Here is a 22,923-nt window from a genome sequence, read left to right as displayed (position 1 = left end):
GTTACTGTAACTGAAAGGAAAAATTGAAGAGTTTCTGTGCAATACTCATAGTGCTGCATTACAAACCTGGACCAAACTTTGTGGATGGTTTGCACTTGGAATAAAGAAAGTCTATTGATTTTGGTGTCAAAAAGTCAAAGGTCAGATATGTATATGACTGAAGGAAGAAAAATGGCTGATGCACAGAAATTTAAGTTCTTAACTATGAACCCTCACTAAAGATGGTAGATGAATTGCACATTGGACTATAAAGTCTTTTGTTTGGGGTGAGAGGTCAAGATCTTTGAAAGAATACAAATGGTTTTTGCATAATTGCTTTTGTTCTAGATTGCATATCTTGATAAAAGTTTGTGGAGGGCTTGCATTTAAATTATGTAAGAGTTCTGCTGATTTTGGAGTCCGTGATGAAAAGTCAGGGTTATTATACCTAAAAAAATAATGGGTTTTGCAGAATAACTTTTATTTTAGCCAAAGTTCAAGGTTTTTGAGATTCCAAGCCAGTTAACCATTCCATGCTATTGACTGAAGAGTATTAGGCAAGGGGCATTCATTGTACTCTTGTTTTGTTTGATTTTAGTCACATTTGCAGTTAAACATTGTATACGAAATCAGTTTTAGTCAAAGATTTTGACCGTATTTTGGAGGTGCTCACCAGTTATTATGTCTTTTTGAGAGAGTGACGTATGTAAGGTGAAGTTGTTATCATTTGAAACATGCACAGTGGAGAGAATGTTGCCATATCTCTATGCTACATTCATGTAATGTGGATGACATTTCTTTGGATGTTGTACTTAATGGAAATTGTACATGATCTAAGTACACTGCTAACTGAAATGACTGCTCCCATGTGTTAAAAAAATCACCCTCAATTAGTCTAAAGTACACTATACACAGCAGCTATTAAAATAGAGAAGATGAATTTTGCTGAACTAGACAATATCAGCTTCTGAAAGTGCAATGGATGAATTACCAAATATATAAAATGTAAATAAAAGTTATCAGCGCTTTTTTGTACAATTTACCTCTGAAGTCCAGGAAGTGAAAATGACCTAGTGGAGCTTGCAGTTTTTTGAAAGGTGCACCATCTGAAGTAAGGCAAAGCTCTATCCTCTATAACCCATATTACACCCATCAATCATACACCAAAATAAATGGAATTAAAGGTTTCTTGGAACAATACCTAAGAGCCAGATAAATTTGATGTAATTTTTTATCATGAGAATAACATCTTGCACCATTTTGTAATAAAATTGTTTTTATTATTCCAGCAGTCTATCAGGTAGTCACATTGCTAAAGTAAGTGCTGCCATTGTCGTGACTGTTGTTGGAGCAGTTGCGTTTATTTTGGTATGTGTTTTTCGCAAGGACCTGGGCAAGAAGTTACTGAGGGGAAAATGCAACAAAAGATTAACTAACCATGATGCAGGTGACTACAACATTATATTTTAATTTCTTATTATGATCTCCCACTCAGCGAAGTTGGCAGCAATTATAGAAATGGGATCCACCCAAGTCTGTCCATCTATCAGTGACCTTGTGAATCCAGCTGTCCCAAGCTAAAAAGATCTTAGCTACATCTTTTGACTTGTTGCATGAACATAAAAATTGCTAAAAATGTATCTGCTTCCCAAGATGGAAATTGGACAAGATTAGTCGCTCCATGTAATATAGGAATCTGTGACATTCCTGAAATTTGTCAGTTACTGTGTCTGCTCCTGCCTGGTCAGCACACTCTTAAAAAAGGTCCTGCAAATACCTACCATTTTTACCCATTTAATAATCCTTCAGAACTTTATCATCACACGAAGTATACTCATCTGCTATTTCTTATTGAATCTTTCTAAGTCATCATCATTGACAAATGTTTTGCACTTGTTTTTGTATTATTAGGTAATTGGCACCATCCGTATATTACCTGCTGTTGTATTATAAGCTAATGAGCACCATCCATCATTACCTTCCTGTGACTCATAGTACTTACGATTCATGTCATTACTGGAACAGGGGTGTGTAGCATTTGAGTGGTGCATTTGTGAGTGGGGTACATAGCTTTAGATAGCTTTGGATTTTTTCAAGCACTTGTAGCTCATTAGTCCCTTATGCAATTCACATCATATCTGGCATATAATATGATATAATTCTCCTCCTCTTCCAGTGCTACTACTTCCCCAGGATTTTGGCCCAGTTTAAAGTGATGGGGTGAAAAATTCAGATGGGAGACACATTTTGGTTCAGTTCGTTTTCTTCACTTATATTTTTACTACCATATCATTTCATGTTTGGAATCTTATAGATTTTACTTCCCCAGTTCCTTGGTCAAGTATCCCATTGCCAACAAATTTGGGACGGGATATTGTATTTTCAGCTAGTATTGGAATATTAACTTGCACTCATAAAAATTGATAACTCTTCCATACTGACAATAGATCACTGGCGAAGTTTTAGGCATGAGTGGCTGGTAGTTCTATTCCAATCTGTAGGTTGTTGGCTAGTCCAGATGTGTTTCATTTGTTGAATGGATTGGATATTTGAATAAACGCCCTCTAAAAATTTATCCAGTATTCTCCTGTTCTTGTATTATTGGGATATTGAGTCAGGCTTTTTTTTACATTTTATTTACATTCCATTTTCAGTATACAGTATAACATCATACCTTAATTCCTGTGACATGTATGCTCTTGGGCCGTGTCCCTAATTAGGGTAAAGTGGTTATGTCCTTTGATATAACAGCCAGTCTCGGGAGGTGGGGTGGCTTATAGTTTGTATCTTAAAATACAGTTATAGCTGTAGCTGATAACTTGTAAATGATCGTTTATTCCCAGTTCAAGGATTATTTTGGTAATTAAACCTCTGCCTTTATGCATGGGGTTGTAATCGTTTCTTGACATTGGTTTGCAACATCATAGTGATTGTCTCCATACTTAGCCTGAACTCTGGCTAATTTTCACCATATATTAAATGTTTCCCTGCATTGCACAAGGTGCATGTACTCAACAGGGCTGCTCAGCATTCACCTGTTTGCTGAAAGATATGCATTTCTACCAACATTCACACTGCTAAAAGACCATCACAAGACCATCCTCAGATCCCAATCTCTTCATTCTGACCCCCTTATTCAGTGGTCAGCAAAAGAGTCCACCAGAAGGACAAACTCACAGGCCAAGCGTTGTTCCCTTAGAGGGTCTAGACCAGAGATGTAGGAAGGACTTCTAAGTCACACCAGATGAGGAACACTTCTGTAAGCCTTTCTCATTGGTTAGGTCTCAGTTTCCCAGAGCAGAAAATGTTTGGCTCTTGCTGCTCATTTCCAACATAATGTATGGGGAACACTTGAATACGTTACCATGGCAATACATACATGCCAACCATTACACTTTTAGCATAATCATTATGCTTATTTTCACCATATTACATATAATGCTAGACTGTTTATGGATTATGCCTTTTTGGTACATTAAAGAAAAAAAAACTATTAAAAAAAAGTCGTGTTTGTCATTTTTATGATCATTTCTTTAATTCCACTGATATAAATTTGAGAATAATCTTAAGGAGATGACTCGACAATTGCATAAAATTGCTTTCCTTATTTGCTGTTTGTAGCAACTGTATGTGACACATTTCCAGGAAAACAGAAGGGTCTCTTCAAATGGGAACTTTGCCTCACAGATTCATTTTATTGATAAGCTAGGTAAGATGTAAACAAGTCTGTACTTTTAAAGAAAAGGGCACCAGATGTTAAGTGAAACACTTTATGGTGTGAGTTGTGGATTTTTATGACAGAAAATGTTAGAGCAGAAGGATCTTTTCAAACTTCAAAACATGCCAGATCAGAAAAAACGACAAATCCACACCAGTTTACAAACTTTAAAAGAAGTATACGTGAGTAATGTAATACAGCAGTCTGACACCTGACCTCATTGCTGATTTCCAATTCATCATCATTCAGCGAAATTTACACATGCAGAATAGTTAATGAGTGCTGAATAAAAATATTTTTTCAGTATATTTTGTGCTTGTATCCTGGTTCAAATCCATATGGATTTTGCTATTTGTGACAAGAATATTGACCAGCTGCAGATAAAGGTTAGTAGTAACAAAAATTCTTATTCATATGTGCTGTAATTCAGGCATGTAATGTAGAGATTACATTTTTAATGCCCAAATTATGCCTATTTGCCATTTTATTAGCAATAATTACACTTATACCTCTCATGGTGTTGGCATGTAAGATAATAGAGTTTCGTCAGTAATAACCTTGCAAATTGTCTTGGTGGGTATCCAGGTTTTTGTTTCTTAACCCTTCTCTGTTGTAGAGGCTCCCTTTATTTCATGCATCCTCTGACAATAAAGCTGATATTCTAAAGCAAAAATTAAATTATCTCCTCACAAAAATGGTTGTGGAGATTTTTGTGCCATTTTTAATCTCTTCATTCTCTCATCAGAGGTAGTGTAAGTTTTTAGCTCAAGAACGTTTGCAAATGAACTAATTGTTAGGGTGAAAATTTTCATGAAATTATTGTCCTTATGTAAAAAAAAACTGTCTCAACCAAAACTGATTCATGTTTCAAGACCTCTGATATATTAGTGTGCACTTATAACTGTGCACTTTCTCGATTCCTCGACGATGTAATGATGTGTGTTTATGCACCCTTCTTCTATGCTTCACAATATCTGTGAACTGTGGCTATGATAAAGTTTACATCAGTTTTATTACACTTTTTTAATTATCTGTAATCATAGGAAGTGAATTTTGCTAAGGCCATTCATTCAGTGTGTAATCGATCGCTCCTGTGGCCTATTGGTTAGAGCGTCCGTCTCGGAAGTGGGAGGGTGTGGGTTCGATCCGCGACCAAGTCATACCAAAGTCTTTAAAAAAATGGTACTAACAGCAGCCTTGCTTGGAGCTCAGCATTAAGAGGTTAGTGTTAGGACTGGTCGGCCCGGTGTTTGGATAATGTGACTGGGTGGCATAATCATGCTACATGTCTGTGGCATGATGCCCCAGTGCTGGACATCACTGTAAACTGCCACACTGCAGACATCATAGCGATATGACTGAAAAATTGTTAAAGCTACTTTAAAAATCCTAATCACACACACTCAGTGTGTAATTGAATGTCAATCTTCATGATTTCATGAATCGTGTAAAATATGGTGTTTGATCCTTAAGTATAGTTTAATATATATACCAGCGGTGAATGGTGAAGTGCATGTAGAAATGTATTTTAAATTGTGAGTGACATTTAGCCATGAAAACTTACTTACTTCTTATCAGGGAAACTTGGATTCATTTTTTGTCCATATTTACATCTGAAAGTTTTGTATGATATATTCTTCATATCTACTCTGATTATTTCGGGTGTAAGGGATAGAAGTTCTGTTGAGTTGTTTGCATTATGGCTATTCCAGGAGAAAGCATTGGTGGGGATGGGGTTAGAATTTCTGTTTATCCCTACGTCTTTTTTCTGCGCATCATTCCACCTAGTATCAAACTTCAAAAATTATTTTGAATAGGATAGTTCTTTGCATTAGGCTATTCCAGCAGAAAACACAGGGGGTGGGGGTGGATGGCAGAAACAGCAACCTTTTGTGATGGTACCACCAACAGTTTAATTAATCTTGTTGCACCATTACAAAAACCAAAATTTTGATTACACCCACCACCACCATAATAGAACTTAAAAATAATAAAAACCACAAATATCAGTTAATGTGTCAAAATAATGGACAACGTTGGATCAAGATTATATATAGATATTCAGAGTGTGACAACATTACTTTTGCAAAGCAATTTTAATTTTATATTTTTCTTCACTCACAACTGTAGCATTAAATGGGTTTGTACTTGTTTAATTTAGTAACGTTAATGTTATTGTTTCTTTTCTAAATTGTTTTCTTTCAACATTTTTGCATTTAGCTTTTGTTTTACTAATACCTCTGTTGTCATTTCAAATTATTGTCTGTGGTTTCTAATACGTCTTTGACAAGTCCTTTGCAAACAATACAGGCCTTTAATTTTCACTGGATGAAACACACCCAGTGGATAATACATTTCTCTACCAGCTTGTGAAATTAAACTATGACCAATCTTGTGTCTCAGCAATTTCTGTGTTTGATGCCTAGATTACAATGGCCTGCATTGAATGATAGGGGATGGGAATCAGCTAAAAGACTTTTTCTCGTGAAATTAATTACTGGTAAATTTCTGTAGAAATATCTGCTGGTGTCTGATTTGGCGTGAAAGAGTCTTAATAAGGTTTGAAAATACATCTGACCTGGGGTGAGTGTAACAGAAGCAAAATGATAACATTTTGATATTTTCTGGCACGTAACTTGTCACAACTGTATTGCTTATTTAAAAAGGTTTTTAAAACAATGCCTTCACGCCAACATTAAGTATTCACAATATGGACCCCATTTAGTGTAAATTATTAGTCAAGTATATGTGTGATGCCATTGCAGCATGTTTTTCACTGAAACAAGTAGGCAATATTATGTAAAAGCAATTGATTATTGACACATGCTGTCTTAAGCAATGTTGAGATTTATTCTCGTGGTGTGAATCTGCATCTTCTTGGCACAGCGATGAATGTACCAAAGTTTTCCTCTGCAGAGTCCATTTTTACCTGGTCATGTCAATTTGTTTCCCTAAGCTGTGCCTTTTCATGACGAAATAAGGACTATCCCGGAGGTCTCGCTAGGATTTTAAAGCTAGGAGTCCAGGACTCCCATTTTGGTAAAAATAAGAGTCCCACCATCAAAAGTTGCAGTCCCTTCTTTCCTACAGAATCAACACAGACATGAGTGCATCTATTTTTAGATGGAGAGGTTTTCGTAATGTAATCACTCACTATAATATAGCTTCATTACAACAGTCCATTGACAGGATCGCAAATTTATGGTTTATTGATTTGTATACGTACTTGTAGTAATTTTAGGCAAATAAATAGTATCTGATTTGCTCTTTTTCCCATATTTTTGCAAATACGTGTCAAGTCAGAAAACAGCTTAGACCTTAAAGCGCATCTCGCGAATTCCACAACATAGCATTGTCCCATACGTTTCTGACATACATAATTTGCATTTTAAAGTTAAATCTTTAATAAAATAATATGTAGGCTTTGGTTTCAATGATTTGTATATTTGTTCTGAATATATTTGCCTGATGATTTAAGAAAACAGACAGTCTAATAAACTGGTACATCCCAGACTTAGCAAAGTCCGCCATTATTTTCCGTTAGGCCTACTGGTTCACTTATAGTTTCAAACTAATTTTATGATGAAATAGTATATAAGAGGCAGTTAATATATATCCAGATCACCAATTCTGATCTTAAAATACAAGTTTGTATGTTTTATCATCGAAGGGTAGCATGCAGGAAATTGATAGTCGCTGCCTTACTCAGAAAAGGGTTACTGGTCAATCAGCTATCAAAACATAATGCTTGTGAATGGGCAACAGTTTGTTTGTCAACGTAATTGATATAAAAACTAGGCCTAGCTACTGATGCCTTTTTTGATGAATACATTTCGCTACAACACTAGAACTAACCAGGCTAAGGTGAGGGACATGTAAAAAAATATGGTATGGTCAGTCAATGTACCGCTTAAATAATCACAGGGCAAAGTCGTTTTCTCTTTCCTAACAGAAGACGGCGAAGTTTACATTTTTAGGCAACTTGTCACCAACTTACGAATGGCATTTTGTCTATGTCTCAACATATCTTGATTCTGAAGTCACGTGCACAGCTTATTCTGCTACATTTGGAAATGAACACAATAGCGAAAGCTAAACTTGTTTATTTGATGTACTTTTATAAATGACCAAATGTAGATCTCTGGGTCTTTCTGCCTCTGAATTCAATCAATGTAAATATCAGTACATTTTACCATCCAGCCACCAGTCAGAGTCTTTGAACTTGCCACCCAGCTATTGCATCATATTCTTTTTTATGTACTCTTATAAAATTTCAACATGTGTGGATCAAGGGGTCTTTCAGTCACTGAATTCTGTCATTGTAAATATCAGCACAGTTAATTATCAATATATTTTCCCACCAAGCAGGTGGCTGAAGCAGGACTGGCAAGTCTTTGAATTTTGCCACACACCAATTACATGCGTACAAAGGACTCCCGCCTCAGTGATTTTCTGCGTCCCAGAAAAAAAATTGGCATCCAAATATGCGTAATTAAGTATTTCCGAGATCTCTGTATCCACATGTTATGTTATCAGTGTACTGGTACACAAATGACTACGATGAAATAGAATTTCTCATTTTTACATAATGCTTACTACATGTGTACATAAAACAGTCATTGTTTTCGTTGTTTCAGCTTCAAACCATCAAAACTTATATTGGCATAAATATATATGTTTTAGCACTTGCATCTGTTTTTGACAGTATTATAATACAGTATATTTTCAATTGTACAATTATGGACCAGTGTTGATTTCATACATATATATGTAACCTAGAACAATAAAATAAAGTCTAAAAATATTTATAACTAAAATACCCAACAAATGTTTTTTCCTTAACATTATTGTCTTTCAGAGTGGTAGCTGGATGACAACAGATCTGCTTTGTTGTTCTGATCCTGAGTACATTTTACAAGAAGTTGTTCAGAGCATTCCTAATTTACGCTACAGTGAACTGGCAAATTCTAGATGAAAAGCTATGATGTCCTCATCACATTTAACTGATTCCTTTTCCTCCTAATGAAATGGCTAAAATTTCTCCGACAGATACAGTAACCATGTCTCTTAAAAAGAATATTTAACCTTTCCTTGACAAAAATCAGGATTTTAACGAACTGAATATATTGAGATATTATAGGTGGAAAATTAAGTCAGGAACAGACACTTTGGAAGAGCAATACCATATTTCTCAAATCATTACACTAATGCCTTTGCGTCAGGTAGTTATGCTTTGGTAATTTTGAAAATCTAACGTGCATTTCAAATCATAGGAGGGATTCAGCACATAAAGATTGATCAAGATAATAACAGATAAAGGCATCTTGTTCAGGCCAATGATAACAAATGAAGGCATCTTATTCTGGCCGTATGGGTTCACAGATTGATGATAAAGAGCTGTCATGGCATTAAGAATCTGATCATGACTGAGATCATACATGTTAAAAAGTTGTTCCTGTATTTTCCATTTGGTGACTAATCACACAAATGTACCATATGTACTCGCTTTGAAGTTGAGTCAAACTGCAAACAAAAGATCCTGATCTGCCATAGCATAATGCGCATGCAGATCAGGATCTCTGCTGTGTGTTCTACTGATTACTCCAAACAAACTGGGTCTGTGCAGTTTGCAGTTGGACTCGCCTTATTATCAGGTATATATAGTATTGAGAAAAGTATTCCCATGGGTTTCACTTAATCAGATCTCGGCTTTTCATTTCACTTCAGGAGATCTCAGCTTTTACTTCTCTTAAGCATATCTTTGTTTTTCACTTCAGCAAACACCCAGTATGTTTCAGGCATGGCTAGAAAAGTTTGGAATTGATGACAGCAATGATGTTTCCTTTATTCAGTTTTTGGCATCCTTGGCAGCACAGTGCTTAATTTCTCTAAACAAACTGAGATCATATTCTCCACTTGCAGATACTTCACACAGATCACAGAGGTGCAGCATCAATTATCTCATTATCAGAATAAACATGGACCATAGGTGGTTGTAACTGTGCATATTAATCAGCTATCATACTGTATTTAGAAGCATGACTTCAAATGGATTTCAGGAAGGGCAGCAATGTGTGTTGTTGACCTGTTGACTAGCAATGCTGAGATTCTTTTCATGAGTTTGGTACCATCATACTGATTTGTTTTTGCTGAATCACAGGTTGATTTGTCAAGTCAGATAACTCTTGAGCATCATGTGTTCCAAGACACTGTTCTTCAACCACAATGCACTACTGGTTTGAACTTCATGACTGGACTCTTCACGTGGAATCTAGTTCTTGTGCATTTTCCTTATGTGAGGAAAATTAATAGTATGCTTTACATTAGCTACGATGTCGTAGCCTCAACTTGATTTTGTTGTCCACGAGGTACGAGTAAGGGTACTAATATTAGTACTAGCTTTACATTAGTGCATTATTATAACAACTCACCTTCAGTTCATTGCTTCATATGCTGTCATTAAATGGTTTTTATGTTAGTAATGGTGGCCACAGTGGGTGACTTATATAAACAAATCTGAAAAAGCCTATTGCCAGGACACTTTCTGCCAAGCTTTGTTAATTTTGTTTTCATTGGCTCATGAGATGGCATCCAAAGATTTTTCTACTCCTAGTAATAGTGGCCATACTGGATGGCTAGTCAGGTCATTTGAAGGAACTTCATGCCTGGATTCTGCATACCAAATTTGGTGATAATTGGTGTAGCAGAGTTTAGAAGATGTTGAAAAAAGCAAATGTCGATGAATGGACAAAACTTGCGATGTAAGTCAATAGTGGCTAAATATACATATAGTATAGATAGATCCTGAATGATGTCATCAGCAGCCATATTTGTTGTATGCTGGCAGATTTACTGTTGATTTGATATGGTGTTTGGAAGTTGAAATAAATTCATGGAATCTCAAGAAACCATTACAAAACATACACATAATCAGAACGCAAATGGGGCTTTCTGTTAGTATCTATATTTGTAAGTTGTAAGTTGATTTTGCCTCAGTGTGCTAATTATTAATGTGGTATCATACAGGAGAAACTGCCAGGTTGCCCATCATTCAGGTAAAATGGGCAAGGATCTTCTACTACTGACCTTCTCTGGAAGCATCTATAGTAAAATGAGAACTCAGTCATCAAGGGGTCAGATTGTGAACTGCAAGAGTTAGGGAGTTGGTTACCTTGAGTTAATTGGAAAGAGGGGACAGTGTTATCATAAGTTTCCCCCTTTCTTTCCAAGTGCCTGTACATCAGGCTCATGAATTTCAAGAAAAGTTTCACAAGAGTTATTCCCCATAAAAACTTCAAAGTTTGACTGGTCGTTGGGCAGTTATGTATATACTTACATGGGGGTGTGTCTTTACAGGGGCCAGGAACCAGACTACTTTCAAGGTCAATCCAAGGGGTGGGGGGCGCTCTTCAGATATTATGACCTTCTGAGAGTGTAAGGTGAAGTTGTTTACATTTGCAATAGACACATTGGAGAGAATGTTGGTATACATCTGTGTTACTTTCATGTACTGTGGCTGAAATTTTCTTAGATATTGTACTTGTGGAAATTGTACCTGATCTAGACACAAAGCTAACTAAAATTACTGCTCACTTTTGTGCTAAAAAAATTAGTCTGATTAACCAAAGTACACTATCTTTAGTGGCTATTAAAATAGGGAAAATGAATTTTACTGGACTAGACAATACCTGCTTCTGAAAGTGCAATGAATGAATTACCAAATGTATCAAATATATATCAGCTCAATTTTTTTTTTTTTTTTTACAATGTTAAGTCCAGGAAGTGAAATTGACCAAGCGGAGCTAGCAGTTTTTTGAGAGAGCACATCTGAAACAAGGCCAAGTTGTATGCTCTGTAACTCAAATGACACCCATCAATCATGCACCAAAATAAAGGGAATTAAAGATTTTTTGAACAATACCTAGTATATACATGGTCTTTTGGAAATATCCAGTATAACCAGTGAGGAAACCCGGGGAAATTCATTTTCTTTAAAATTCTAACATGCAAAATACGAAACTTTAGAGCGCCACCTAGATCGTGACTGTGTATTTAGTAGAAATAACTGAGATGGTCCGTATGACTTACTTACCGTGTCGTGTTTAATCAAGGTCGGCGTAAAAGGCGGGGTTTGTTGGCTTTAGGTCTTTATTACTAGTACCGAGAAGTTCAGCGAATCTTCATTTTTTCACGTTTCCATTATGTAGCAGTAAGTACATTTTTAGTGCGAAATCAATACTCAACACGATACACAACCAGTTATTTGAAGGGTTATTGGTAATGCACAGCCATGTTTAGGTGGGTGGGTGGTACGCGGAGAAAAATTATGGTAATCGTAATCCAACAATGTAAGACGCCGCCCTTCATACTTGCTATTTTCAGGTCGACGTCTTATTGCCTAAATAACGGCATTGTGTAGCGTGTTTCGAGGTCGACTAACGTCGAAACGAAAAGTCTAACCTTTAGGAATATTTCACGCTGGCAGCGCATATCGACGATTTTCTACAAACTAAAGTCGTATTGCTTTAATCGGACTTAACTTTCTTTGATGTCTTTTTCTAATAAATTCAAATCCTGACCTATAATTCAGTTAGCTGAAATGTTATGGAAGCGGGGAATGCTAAAATCGTTTAAAAAGATGACCATCTTGAACGAAACGAAGGTATCTAAACACTTGATTCCGTATTAAAGTCTGATAATACAAACCCGTTTGTTTGTATCCCCCAACCCCACCGATTTAAATAATGGAAACCTTTAATGTGATAAAAAGTGCAAGGAACTTAGTCAGTTCATTTATTGATTTGTAGTTTCTAACCTGACTATGAGTAGAGTGGCCCTAACACCGTCATACATAAATCATCTGCTTCCGATATTTACAATGACGAATCAAGCAAAGGAAAATAATGACAACTACAAATTTACTTTTCATGTGGATTTAATAAGTGGTTTAATTTCTATGTTCATGTATGCAGAGGGGTTTAATTCCAAACTCTCAACGTTATGTAATTTACGCATTTATTCAACAGTTGCCGAACAGGATGAACTACATCATTATGTTGTCTGATGGAAATAAACTAGCCTTTAGTGTACGCAATTTGGTGCCGTGTTAGTATGGAAAGTCCGTTAAGCATGAAATGGTGCAAGGGATGCCAGCATTAGTGCCATTCTGGCCACAGTCAGGTTAGAAATTATAAATCAATGATTTAATTGACTTTAAAAAAAAACAATCATCTAAAGGAAAACAATCATACAGAGTGACAAAAATACCTTAGATTACCCCCATGACCCGTTCTGACATAGGACCCTCTCTGTCATAATATATAAGATAGAAGGTACAGAACTTCCAAATATGTCATTCCACCCATGACCCTCGATTTCCTTCTGTTGTTTCTGTTTTTTAAGGTACATGACCATACTATATGGCTTGTTTTACTCCTGAGATATTTTACTATCCATCAAGCCATCATTGACCTTTCTGCGATGTACCAAACTGAAATTACGGGCTCAGAAACGTGTTTGTTGTTTTACTCTGAGACAAGATTGAGCTCATGTGATAAGTATAACCTTTTGAGCCAATCATATTTCGGCGTTGACGTGTGTGCCGTATAGTTTACCTTTTTTGAAAATAGAGTCACATGTATACAATGTATGTGCAGTGAAGAAGACAATGTCTAATTCTTGCATAGAACAGGATTCCTGAAGTTAAATAGAGTTAATGGTAAGTAAAAACTTACTTTTGCATCTACCACTGTTCTGTAATTCAAGAAGGGATGCACCATAGAGTTGAAAACATGGTACATGTATTGGTTTTCACATGTGCACGCAGTTGTCCAAAACGCAAAAATCGCACGTTTCACAGCCCGTAACTTCAGTTTGGTACAACACAGAAACGTCAGTATGGCTTGTAGGATAGAAAAATATCTCAGGAGTAAAACAAGCCATATACTGTAGTATGGTTGTGTGCCTCAAAAAAAGGAAATAGCAGAAGGAAATCGAGGGTCATGGGTGGAATGAAGTATTTGGAAGTTCTGTACCTTGTGTCTTACATATTATGATAGAGAGGGTCCCATGTCAGAACGGGTCATGTGGGTAATCTAAGGTATTTTTGTCACTGTGTGATTTTTCTTTTAGATGATTTTTTTTTTCTCAACATCAAGCTCGCATTGAGCACCTGTGCTTTTTATCGCATTAAAAATTCTCGTTTTTGAAATTGGTGGGGGTTACAAACAGGGATGTAGACTCAGACTATAGTATATTTTTATTTGTGTTGTTAAAGAAACATACTTCAGTTTAATCCGATTTCGGTATTCCCGACTTGCATCACATTCCAGCCAACTGAATTGTGGGCCATGTTCTTTTCTATTGTAGAACACGGAGAACCCCAAAAGTATGTGCTGCATTCTTGTATTTAAATCTCAGCCATATAGTCCTACAATGCAAGACATAGCACATGTTGGTTTTATTTTAGTGCTATGTCTTACTATCCAAATAACGGCCTTGTATAGCGTGTTCTGATATCATTGACATCTGAACGAGTATATCAAAGTTTCAGGAATATCTCACACATTTGGCAGCATATATCGACACTCTTCCACTAATTTATTTGTAATAAATATACTTACTGTGCTGTCTTTATCCTGGCAGAATGAAAATATGACACTAGCAAATGGACACATTTTCATGTTCCATTGACATACATTTGAATTTGTTGCAATGCAACGGCAGTCGAGGTATGTTTAAGTAGGTTCATGTGGCGGATGTGTTTCTTGAACGAAATGAAACATTGCTTTACAGTTCCAATAGGCATAAAATATTTTTATTTGTTTCATTAAAGAATAATGTTTCAACTTAACCCAATTTTGGCATTCCTGGCTCTCATCGCTTTCCGGTCAACTGAAATGTAGGCCAATGAAACTTGAACACAGGTCCATTTCTTTTGTGAGATTTTGAATTTATTAGAGAAAACACATCAGAGTAAGTAAAGTCTGATTAAAAGATTATGACTTTATGTTGTAGAAAAGCGCCATTATTTTAGTTGCCAATTGTGTGAGATATTCCTAAAAATTTGACTTTCGTTACGATGTTAGTTGACATCAAAACACACTACACAGCGCTGTTAGGCAGTAAGACCCTACACCCAAAACATAAATATCATTGTCAGGGTCTTACATGTAGGACTACCCAGCCATGGTGCAAAAGTCGCATATTATATTGGATTGAAAAGGTTATATGACTTGTATCAAACACAAAAGTGCTTCTGTTTTGTTTTTTTAACCCTTTACCTCATAGAGCATAGTGACAAAGTGCAGCACGCTATAAATAGAACACCTGTTACCTAGCAGACCGCATCCGCATAGGCATGCCTGTGAATTGTTAAGCAATGTAGTGGTGTTACGTTTGACAGCAGTTTTAACCATTTTACGTTTAAGGTAGACATCTATTATATATGGAAAAATTGAAGAGTAAAGTCCAATTGTTATAGCTGTGTAATTATTTTTCACAGAAGAATATTTAATGTGCTTTAAAATCGAGAGAGAACTCATTCACCGTCATGTCAGTGAGGCCGCGTGACCGACCGTAGCTGCCATTTCCCATACCCGAAATTTACACGTTTTTCGTCTGCGTCTACATCACTAAGTCATCTGAATTTTATAATCAATAAAAACTAATTGCTGCTTACATAAATATCATAGCCTTTACCAAAGTTATTGAATCTTTTGTGGTTGAGATTCTACTCGTGAAAACTTCGTAAGTACTGAATGAAATCCTGCCTGTGAACTGTAAAGCAATTTAGTGTATGTTACGTTTAACAACAATTTTAACCATTTTACATTTTTGGTACACATATATTATATGTGGAAAAATTTAAGAGTAATGTCCGATTGTTATAGCTGTGTAATTATTTTCCACAGAAGAATTTTTTTATGTGCTTCGAAATCTTGAGAGAACTCGTTCACCGTCATGTCAGTGAGGCCGCGTGACTAACCGTAGCTGCCATTTCCGATTCTCGAAATTTACAAGGTTTTCGTGTGCGTCTATATCACTAAGTCATCTGAATTTGATAATTTATAAAAACTAATTGCTGCATTCATTAATATCAGAGCCTTTACCTAATGTATTGACTCTTTCGTGGTTGTTATTCTAATCGTGAAAACTTCGTACGTACTGAATGAAATCCGCAGCTGCCATTTTGGAGAGTGGAGATTACGACCCAGTTACTTTAAATAGCAGATATCGACCAGTGCATGAATAGCGACCACGTGATCTGACGTAATTGTCATTCGCAGAAATGAATGTAGTATGTAATAGGGGGGTTTTCCCCGAAGGTGGCGCTACGAAAACTATCTCAAAATGGCTGATGTTTACAGCAGGCGTCAAAAGGCGCTTCTATGCGAATCTTGCAGAGGCGTCAAAAGGCGCTTCCATGCGAATGGAGTAGAGGCGTCCAAAGACGCTTGTATGAGGTAAAGGGTTAAGGATTGCAATTTTATTTATCTTATGCTATTCCAGAATTTTTTTAAAAATGGGGTCAATTTATACGGTGAAAAACAAATGTCTGAAAGTTGTTGTAGTGGGTTATATCGCCATTTTTCAGCACAAGATAGGCTATACATGGTGGCCATTATAACTGATGGTTGGACTTGGGTTCAGTTACAACGTGGTGTAATTTACTGATCAGTTACAATTATTCTTTAATTGTAAATTATAATTGAACATCACCAGCTTATTGTAATTGTAATTGAAGGTGTAGATTTCTGGAATTGATCAGTTAAAAGTCAATTCCAACAGAAAAGAAAATATTCATCTTTACTAACAGAATGCTGGTCTTCAGATTTGATAGCATTCCAGCATGAAAACATTTAAAACATTGCTAGTCATTTTTCTGGTATGGCTAACTTAACTAAAGTTTACAAACCTTTAAAAGATTTTGTATTGAAACTCGGTTTAAAACAGAATTTAACCCAGTTTGGCAGAAGTGATGGAATGAATGCCTTTGTACAATTGATGTTGATAATTTGTCAGATATGGATGAAGATGCAAAAAATATGAAGAAACTTTAAAATATATTTTAAGTGAAAAACATGACAGTGGGCATCCATCTAAGCCAGAATTATTAACCAGCTACTCTTGCATTTGTCTGACATGTCATCCAGGTGATCATTCTCCGTGCCAATTGAACCTTTGTTTTTTTCAATAGCAGAGTAAGACTTGATATATTTTCATAGACATTGTGACATTAGTTCTAAATGAATTGTTGCTTGTTTTCAGGGCAGAAGCCAGTTGGGAAAGTAAAACGTAAGTTTCCTTTTATTTTGCTAACAGAATTTTACTAGAATCCTATATGAAGATTACAGAATATAAAAACATCCGTGGGTATATTAATTCCAGCCAGCTTGCAAAATGAGATGGCAGTTTACATATGGTCAAATTGTCCATGTTATTCTTGAAGTTTTTTAAAATAATGATTTTAAACATTTCTGGATCTTTTATGTTCTGCTTAAAACATTTGCCAAATGGGATCACTTTAACAATGTCCCAGTTTATCCCGTTTGTTTCCTTAATTGCTAAAGCAATTCCTAGTCACTTCTAAAGCTGTACCGATGTCACTTTTTGCTGATTATACTGATACCGCATGTAGGCAATTATTAAAATTGACGATACCGATTATGAGACCGATTATTTCAAGAAACCGCCTGTTGTACAGTTAGTGAAAGCACTAGCATTTGGTTGACAAGTAAACCATGCCCTGTTTTTTTATATAACTAACAATGCCTAAAATGGGTGCTGATTTATGGTAACAGTTCAAATGTGGTCTCGAGCTACCATGCACGCGATAACTATTTCCCACATTTTATATCCCACCTTATTTACTATTGTTAACTCATATATGCAAATAAAACTCTTTACTAAATAACATATTTATTCCGAATTAATTTTTTTTTTTGGGGGGGGGCACATAAGCTCTGTTCTTTTAATTTAATGATGGTAATCAATGCTTATATATACGGTACACTTATGCCTGGTCAAGTTGACTTGTGTAAGTTTCGTTGGTGGGAATGTAGATCATAATTTGCTTGTCGAGAACAACTCTACAGCATTCAGTGATCATTCCTGGGATTTAGAAAGCAATTCACTCACAAACAAGCAAAGCATGTACAGTGCAGCAAAAATAAATTTCTGAACTCCAGGTTAACGGAGATGTACTTTGTGAAGCTAGCCATTAAAAAAAGTGGGGGGATTTAATGACTGAATGCGTGAAATCGACGCTTGAATTATACGTTGCAAAGTATGATCATAGGGTTTTAGTATTAAAATGTCAGTATCTAAATAAAGTTTTTTACAAAACTATTATTTGGAAAATAATATACATAATATAGATTTACTTAATACATGATGTTTCTATTAAAAGAAGAGAGACTGTAGGAAATTAGATATTTTATATTCGATAGTGCATTTATTTCAGGTGGCAACAGTTAGACCTATGCACTAATGGTGATGCGCAATGCAAAGACCATGAAGTAGTGCAAAACAGTCATTTAATGATTTTGTAATATTATGGCTGTATTGCTTGTTGTCAATAAAGTAATAACTATCCCATCTTTTTCAGTTTTCATAGCCTATTACATTAATAGTCTTGGAAAAATATTCACTACTTATTCTGGTGACATTTTTTGAAAATTGGCAACAAAATATTGAGATTGGTGATTTTTTGGCGATAACTTTTTAAAAGCCAGGACTATCCCTGTAATGTGCATGCTGGAAGTTCGACAGCCACACAATGCTTCATTTGCTGCTGTGATTTGGGATGAGTGCATGCATGGTATTGATAATTTGTTGTGTGGAGACAATCAGCGGTAGTTTACAGCAAGCGTGTTAAAAAGTATTTACTTTTAAGAATATACTGTCTTTCATTTAACCCCCAAATCGAATGTTTATTCCTTAGTTTCCACTATTTAATTCTGATTTAAAATTCAGGCCACGTCAAGATGAATGTTATGATTAAACTTATATTTTGGAAATTTGTTTACATCGGCACTGATTATTTCTGCCAATACCGATTATACTGATTGTTCCAATTATCAGTCTGAGTGTGAGTATGGCAGATTAATCGGTACAGCTTTAGACATTTCTGCATGTGTATTTATAGTGTTCATTTATGTGTTCCAATTTTAATGCACCGAATGGATTCGGCAAACGTTGGTACAGTTGAACCTGTATTGAAAGAAAGAATATCCCTTTTGTGAGAAAATAATGGCCTCTCAAGACGGGTGTTAACACTATATGATAAATAAATCTGCATTCTCTCAAGATGGGTTTTACTGCAACAGAAAAAGTCATATGATGACTTGTGTTCTCAGTATTGTAGTTATCCTATTAAATTTGTTTATGTATTTTTCCAGAAAACGGGAATTGTAAGACTATTATAGACCCAGTTGTAATTGACTTTTAACTGAACAGCATGGACTCTGACTTCCTGGTGTTGCATATTACAAAGCTACCTGCTAATGCAGCTTCCATTTTAAGCTGTTTGCACTGTGTGTGTGTGTATACTAAGAGCCAAGACATTGTCTAACAAATTTTATATTGATGATGATAATTATTATCAAAAGTAATACAATGACTACATTTGTTCTGATAAATTAACATTACCTGTGAAATTGTTATTACCTTTTATACTTGCTTAAAAGTCTAGTTCAGCTGCAAACATCATAGACTCTGATCTCCCATCACATAATGTACTGGCAGGTCAGGGTCTCTTTGTTCTATTGATTACTCCTAAGAAACTGCAGAAACACATACTTGCTCTCATGCAATGGCATATCAAGGCCGTTTGTTTGCAACTGGACCCAACTTGTGAGTATATATTGTAGTTTAAAAAAATTGAGTTCTAATTCATTTTTTCTTCAAAATTTCAGCGTTTCATCAGAATCCATTACAAGACCATGATGAAGAAGCCCAGTCTTTGCAAAGGCATGGTAAGATGAAGTACTTTTTTCTAAATTGTGAAGTCCCCAAAAGTAAGAACAGTCAGGGAAGTTTCAGCAAAGCAATATCCATGTGTTAATTTCAGTGCAGACAAGTTGACTTGCTGCATGAAAGCAAGCAATTCATATATGCTGACACCTGTTTTAAGTTCCATATACTTACAATATATGGCAATTTCACCTTATTTTCCTGTATGCATCTTCATCGGGCAGGTATGGTGTACTTCACATTTTGATGTCCTACAACATTTTTCATTATGATATACAACTCATTAATGAAATTTTGAATGAAACTAAGTGAAGATCAAACAGGGCTTGTTTATTATTGAATTTATGCTTAACTGGGCATAATGTCAGGTGAGCTTATAGTATGGTCCTGCATCCATTGTGGCAATTCTATTTTGGACTTCACAAAAACAGTGTGGAGTAGTCACCCATGTATGCAATATAGAATTTTGGATCATTTTCATATGAACTTGATGAATTATTAGAGTACCCTGGCATTTTGGAAACTGCCTTCCCTTGTTACCAGGTATGTTTAAATTGCAGAAGTTTCTTAGCAAAAGCTGTGTCACAATTGTGTCCTGGTTGGTTCCTTCAGCAGTGATAATTTCTTTACCAGCTGGAGATTCCTTTTATTTTTTCCCATGAAAAGCTGAACCAATTTTGACAAAACTTGGTGCAAATGTTTCCTAGGAATTGATTTTGCAAAATCATGGACAGGGTGGCTTTTTTGGTAATGTTGTGACTTCCTTATCAGACATTTGGAAAACCTGTTGTAAGCTTCTTCTCCAGAACAGCTTAGCTATCTTTATCAAACTTAATAATACATTTTAAAAAAAAAAAAAATTTATAACTCATGCTGACATTAAAATTAATTCTTTGGGTGGCTACCATACCAAAAGTGGTTTCATAAGCAACCATATGGAAAACCTGTTTTTTGTAATTGTTGTTTATAACTACTCACTTTTGATTTTCTATTTATAGAAGTTGCTTATGACTCATTTCCAAGAAAACAAACAGTTTTCATAAATTCTTTACTTGCTGATTCATTATATTTTGATAAAATGTTTACATAGCGGACCAGTCTGTACTTTACAAAAAAAATGGTGCCAGGTGTCAAGCAAAATAGGCTTTATCGATATGACTTGTCTGTTGTATGACTGGAAAATGTTAGATTAGAGGGATATTTAAATGGAAGAATGAGAGTGACTACAGCCTTCAGATTTAGCTCATCTTATTACTTATTGCAGAATTTATTTAATTTACTCCCAAATCATTCAGGACACATGCACTGGCCTAAGCAAAATAGGCTTTATCGATATGACTGGAAAATGTTAGATTGGAGGGATTTTTAAATGGAAGAATGAGAGTGACTACAGCCTTCAGATTTAGCTCATCTTCATGCTCATTGCAGAATTTATGGAATTTACTCCCAAATCATTCAGGACACATGCAATGGCCTAAATGATTAGAGTGTTCGCCTTGGATGTAGGAGGTCGGAGGATTGAACACCAGCCAAGTCATACCATAGACTTATAAAATGGTACAAACAGCTGCCTCGCTCTGCACTCAGCATTAAGAGATTAGTGTTAGGAGTGGTTGGCCTGGTGTCAGGATAATGTGTCTGTGTGGGACATGATGCTACATGTCTGTGGCATGATGCCCAAGTGCTAGACATCACTTGAAACTGTCATACTGCATACATTGGAGCTTTATGTTGAAAATTTTTAAAGCTGTTTTAAAAAATCTAAATCCAGACCCTAATCATTCAGCGAAAGCTAGACATGTAGACTAGTTCAAGTGAGTTTTATATATAAATAATTTGTGTTTTGTGTTCTTATTCTAATACTAATACACATGGATTTTGCAAATTATCAATGAGAATTTTACCCAGCTGCAGGTTCAGATTAAATTACATTTTTCTTATTGTGTCCTGTAATTATGGCATATAATATATAGATTATACTTTTTATGCCCAAATTAGACTTTTTTACCACTTGTTAGTAGTAATACTTATGCTTATACCTCATATGGGGTTGGCATACATGCAAGAGGACCAAGTCCTTTTTACTCAATTACTCTAAGAATCATTAGAACTCGTTTATTGAGTCCCTTTGAGATTACAGCTTTTGAGCCTGTAATATATGAAATTTATAAAATTGGTTTAAATTTATAAAATGTAACATCAGTAATTAAACAGTGAATTCCAAATGATTTCGTTAAAACAATTTGTCAGTCTTTAAACTCTATAGTGAATGGCCAAGGTGAACCTGCTGGACATGAAGTGGAGACACGGTCATTTCTATCAGGAGGTAAGAATTATATAATTTTACCTATTTTTAAGTCTTTGCTGTGTATCAATGGACATGTACCATAGAACATTTACATATTTGAACCTTTTAAAGCTTACAACAAAAACAATTAGGGGAAAGAATTATGAACATCATGTGAACTATATTAGAGGTCTGCATTCAGTTCAGACATGTAATATTTGCCTAGTGTAAGTTGGGTGAGTTATCTTGCTTAGAGCACAGTATGCTGCTCTGTCTTGACCTTTAAGCGAAAAGACAAACTTCTTAATAAGGGTGAATTAAGTTTAAAAGCTAGATATGTTCTATTTATATAAAAAATTGTTCTTGTTCCTGAAGCCAGTGAAACCTCAGGCCAGTCCTGGATCTCAACCAGCACAAGAAAAATTTAATAACTTTCAAGATCTAACCATCATATTTTCATTATCCTTTCCACCTGGCTCCAAACTGAGTTGAATGTTAATTCTGTGTACTTCATATCAGTCACAATATCAGCCCTGTACATTTACAAGCACAACTGCTTCTTTGATAGCAATTGCAATGTATTTGGAAAACATTGGTCAAAAGCAAATAGGGATTTCATCATTGGTGAAGGGCAGGAACAACCTTCTCATCCATCTCTTTCAGCAGTATTTAATAGCCAACTGGAGAAGTCAGATCTTGTACTCTCCCAGCATTATATCCAGCTCAGTTTGAAAGTTTTCACTATTATCATCCTTGTTCATCTCTTTCTCATGCACATTTTGCGTGGCTTGTGTTTTGTAAAATGCATTAGCAAACAGTGAATCATAGTAGTGTTGAGTTATTTATTCTCTTCAGATGTTTATGACATCATTTATGGCATATCATCATTTATAGCACATTACGTCTTATAACAAAAATGGAGGAACCTGTCATCATATAAGTATCTGTGACAAATATTAAGAAG

At 35.5% G+C, this 22,923-nt stretch overlaps 1 protein-coding gene across 1 annotated transcript in view; it reads left to right on the top strand.

The window, feature by feature from the left end:
* LOC149782119 (uncharacterized) overlaps positions 1-22,923 on the top strand; it is a 53,234-nt gene that overhangs the window by 23,579 nt on the left and 6,732 nt on the right. The window contains exons 8-11 of the mRNA XM_089933564.1: positions 1,269-1,426; positions 16,967-16,993; positions 19,615-19,674; positions 21,939-21,998. Coding sequence (XP_089789690.1) covers positions 1,269-1,426; positions 16,967-16,993; positions 19,615-19,674; positions 21,939-21,998 — 305 coding nt within the window. The remainder of the gene's footprint in view (positions 1-1,268; positions 1,427-16,966; positions 16,994-19,614; positions 19,675-21,938; positions 21,999-22,923) is intronic.

The sequence above is a fragment of the Sinohyriopsis cumingii genome, chromosome 15, assembly GCF_028554795.1.
Source record: "Sinohyriopsis cumingii isolate HCF-2022 chromosome 15, ASM2855479v2, whole genome shotgun sequence".
In the NCBI taxonomy this organism is placed as follows: Eukaryota; Metazoa; Mollusca; class Bivalvia; order Unionida; family Unionidae; genus Sinohyriopsis; species Sinohyriopsis cumingii.
The sequence above is the reverse complement of the archived record's forward strand: the minus strand, read 5'-3'. Positions and strand labels throughout refer to the sequence as shown.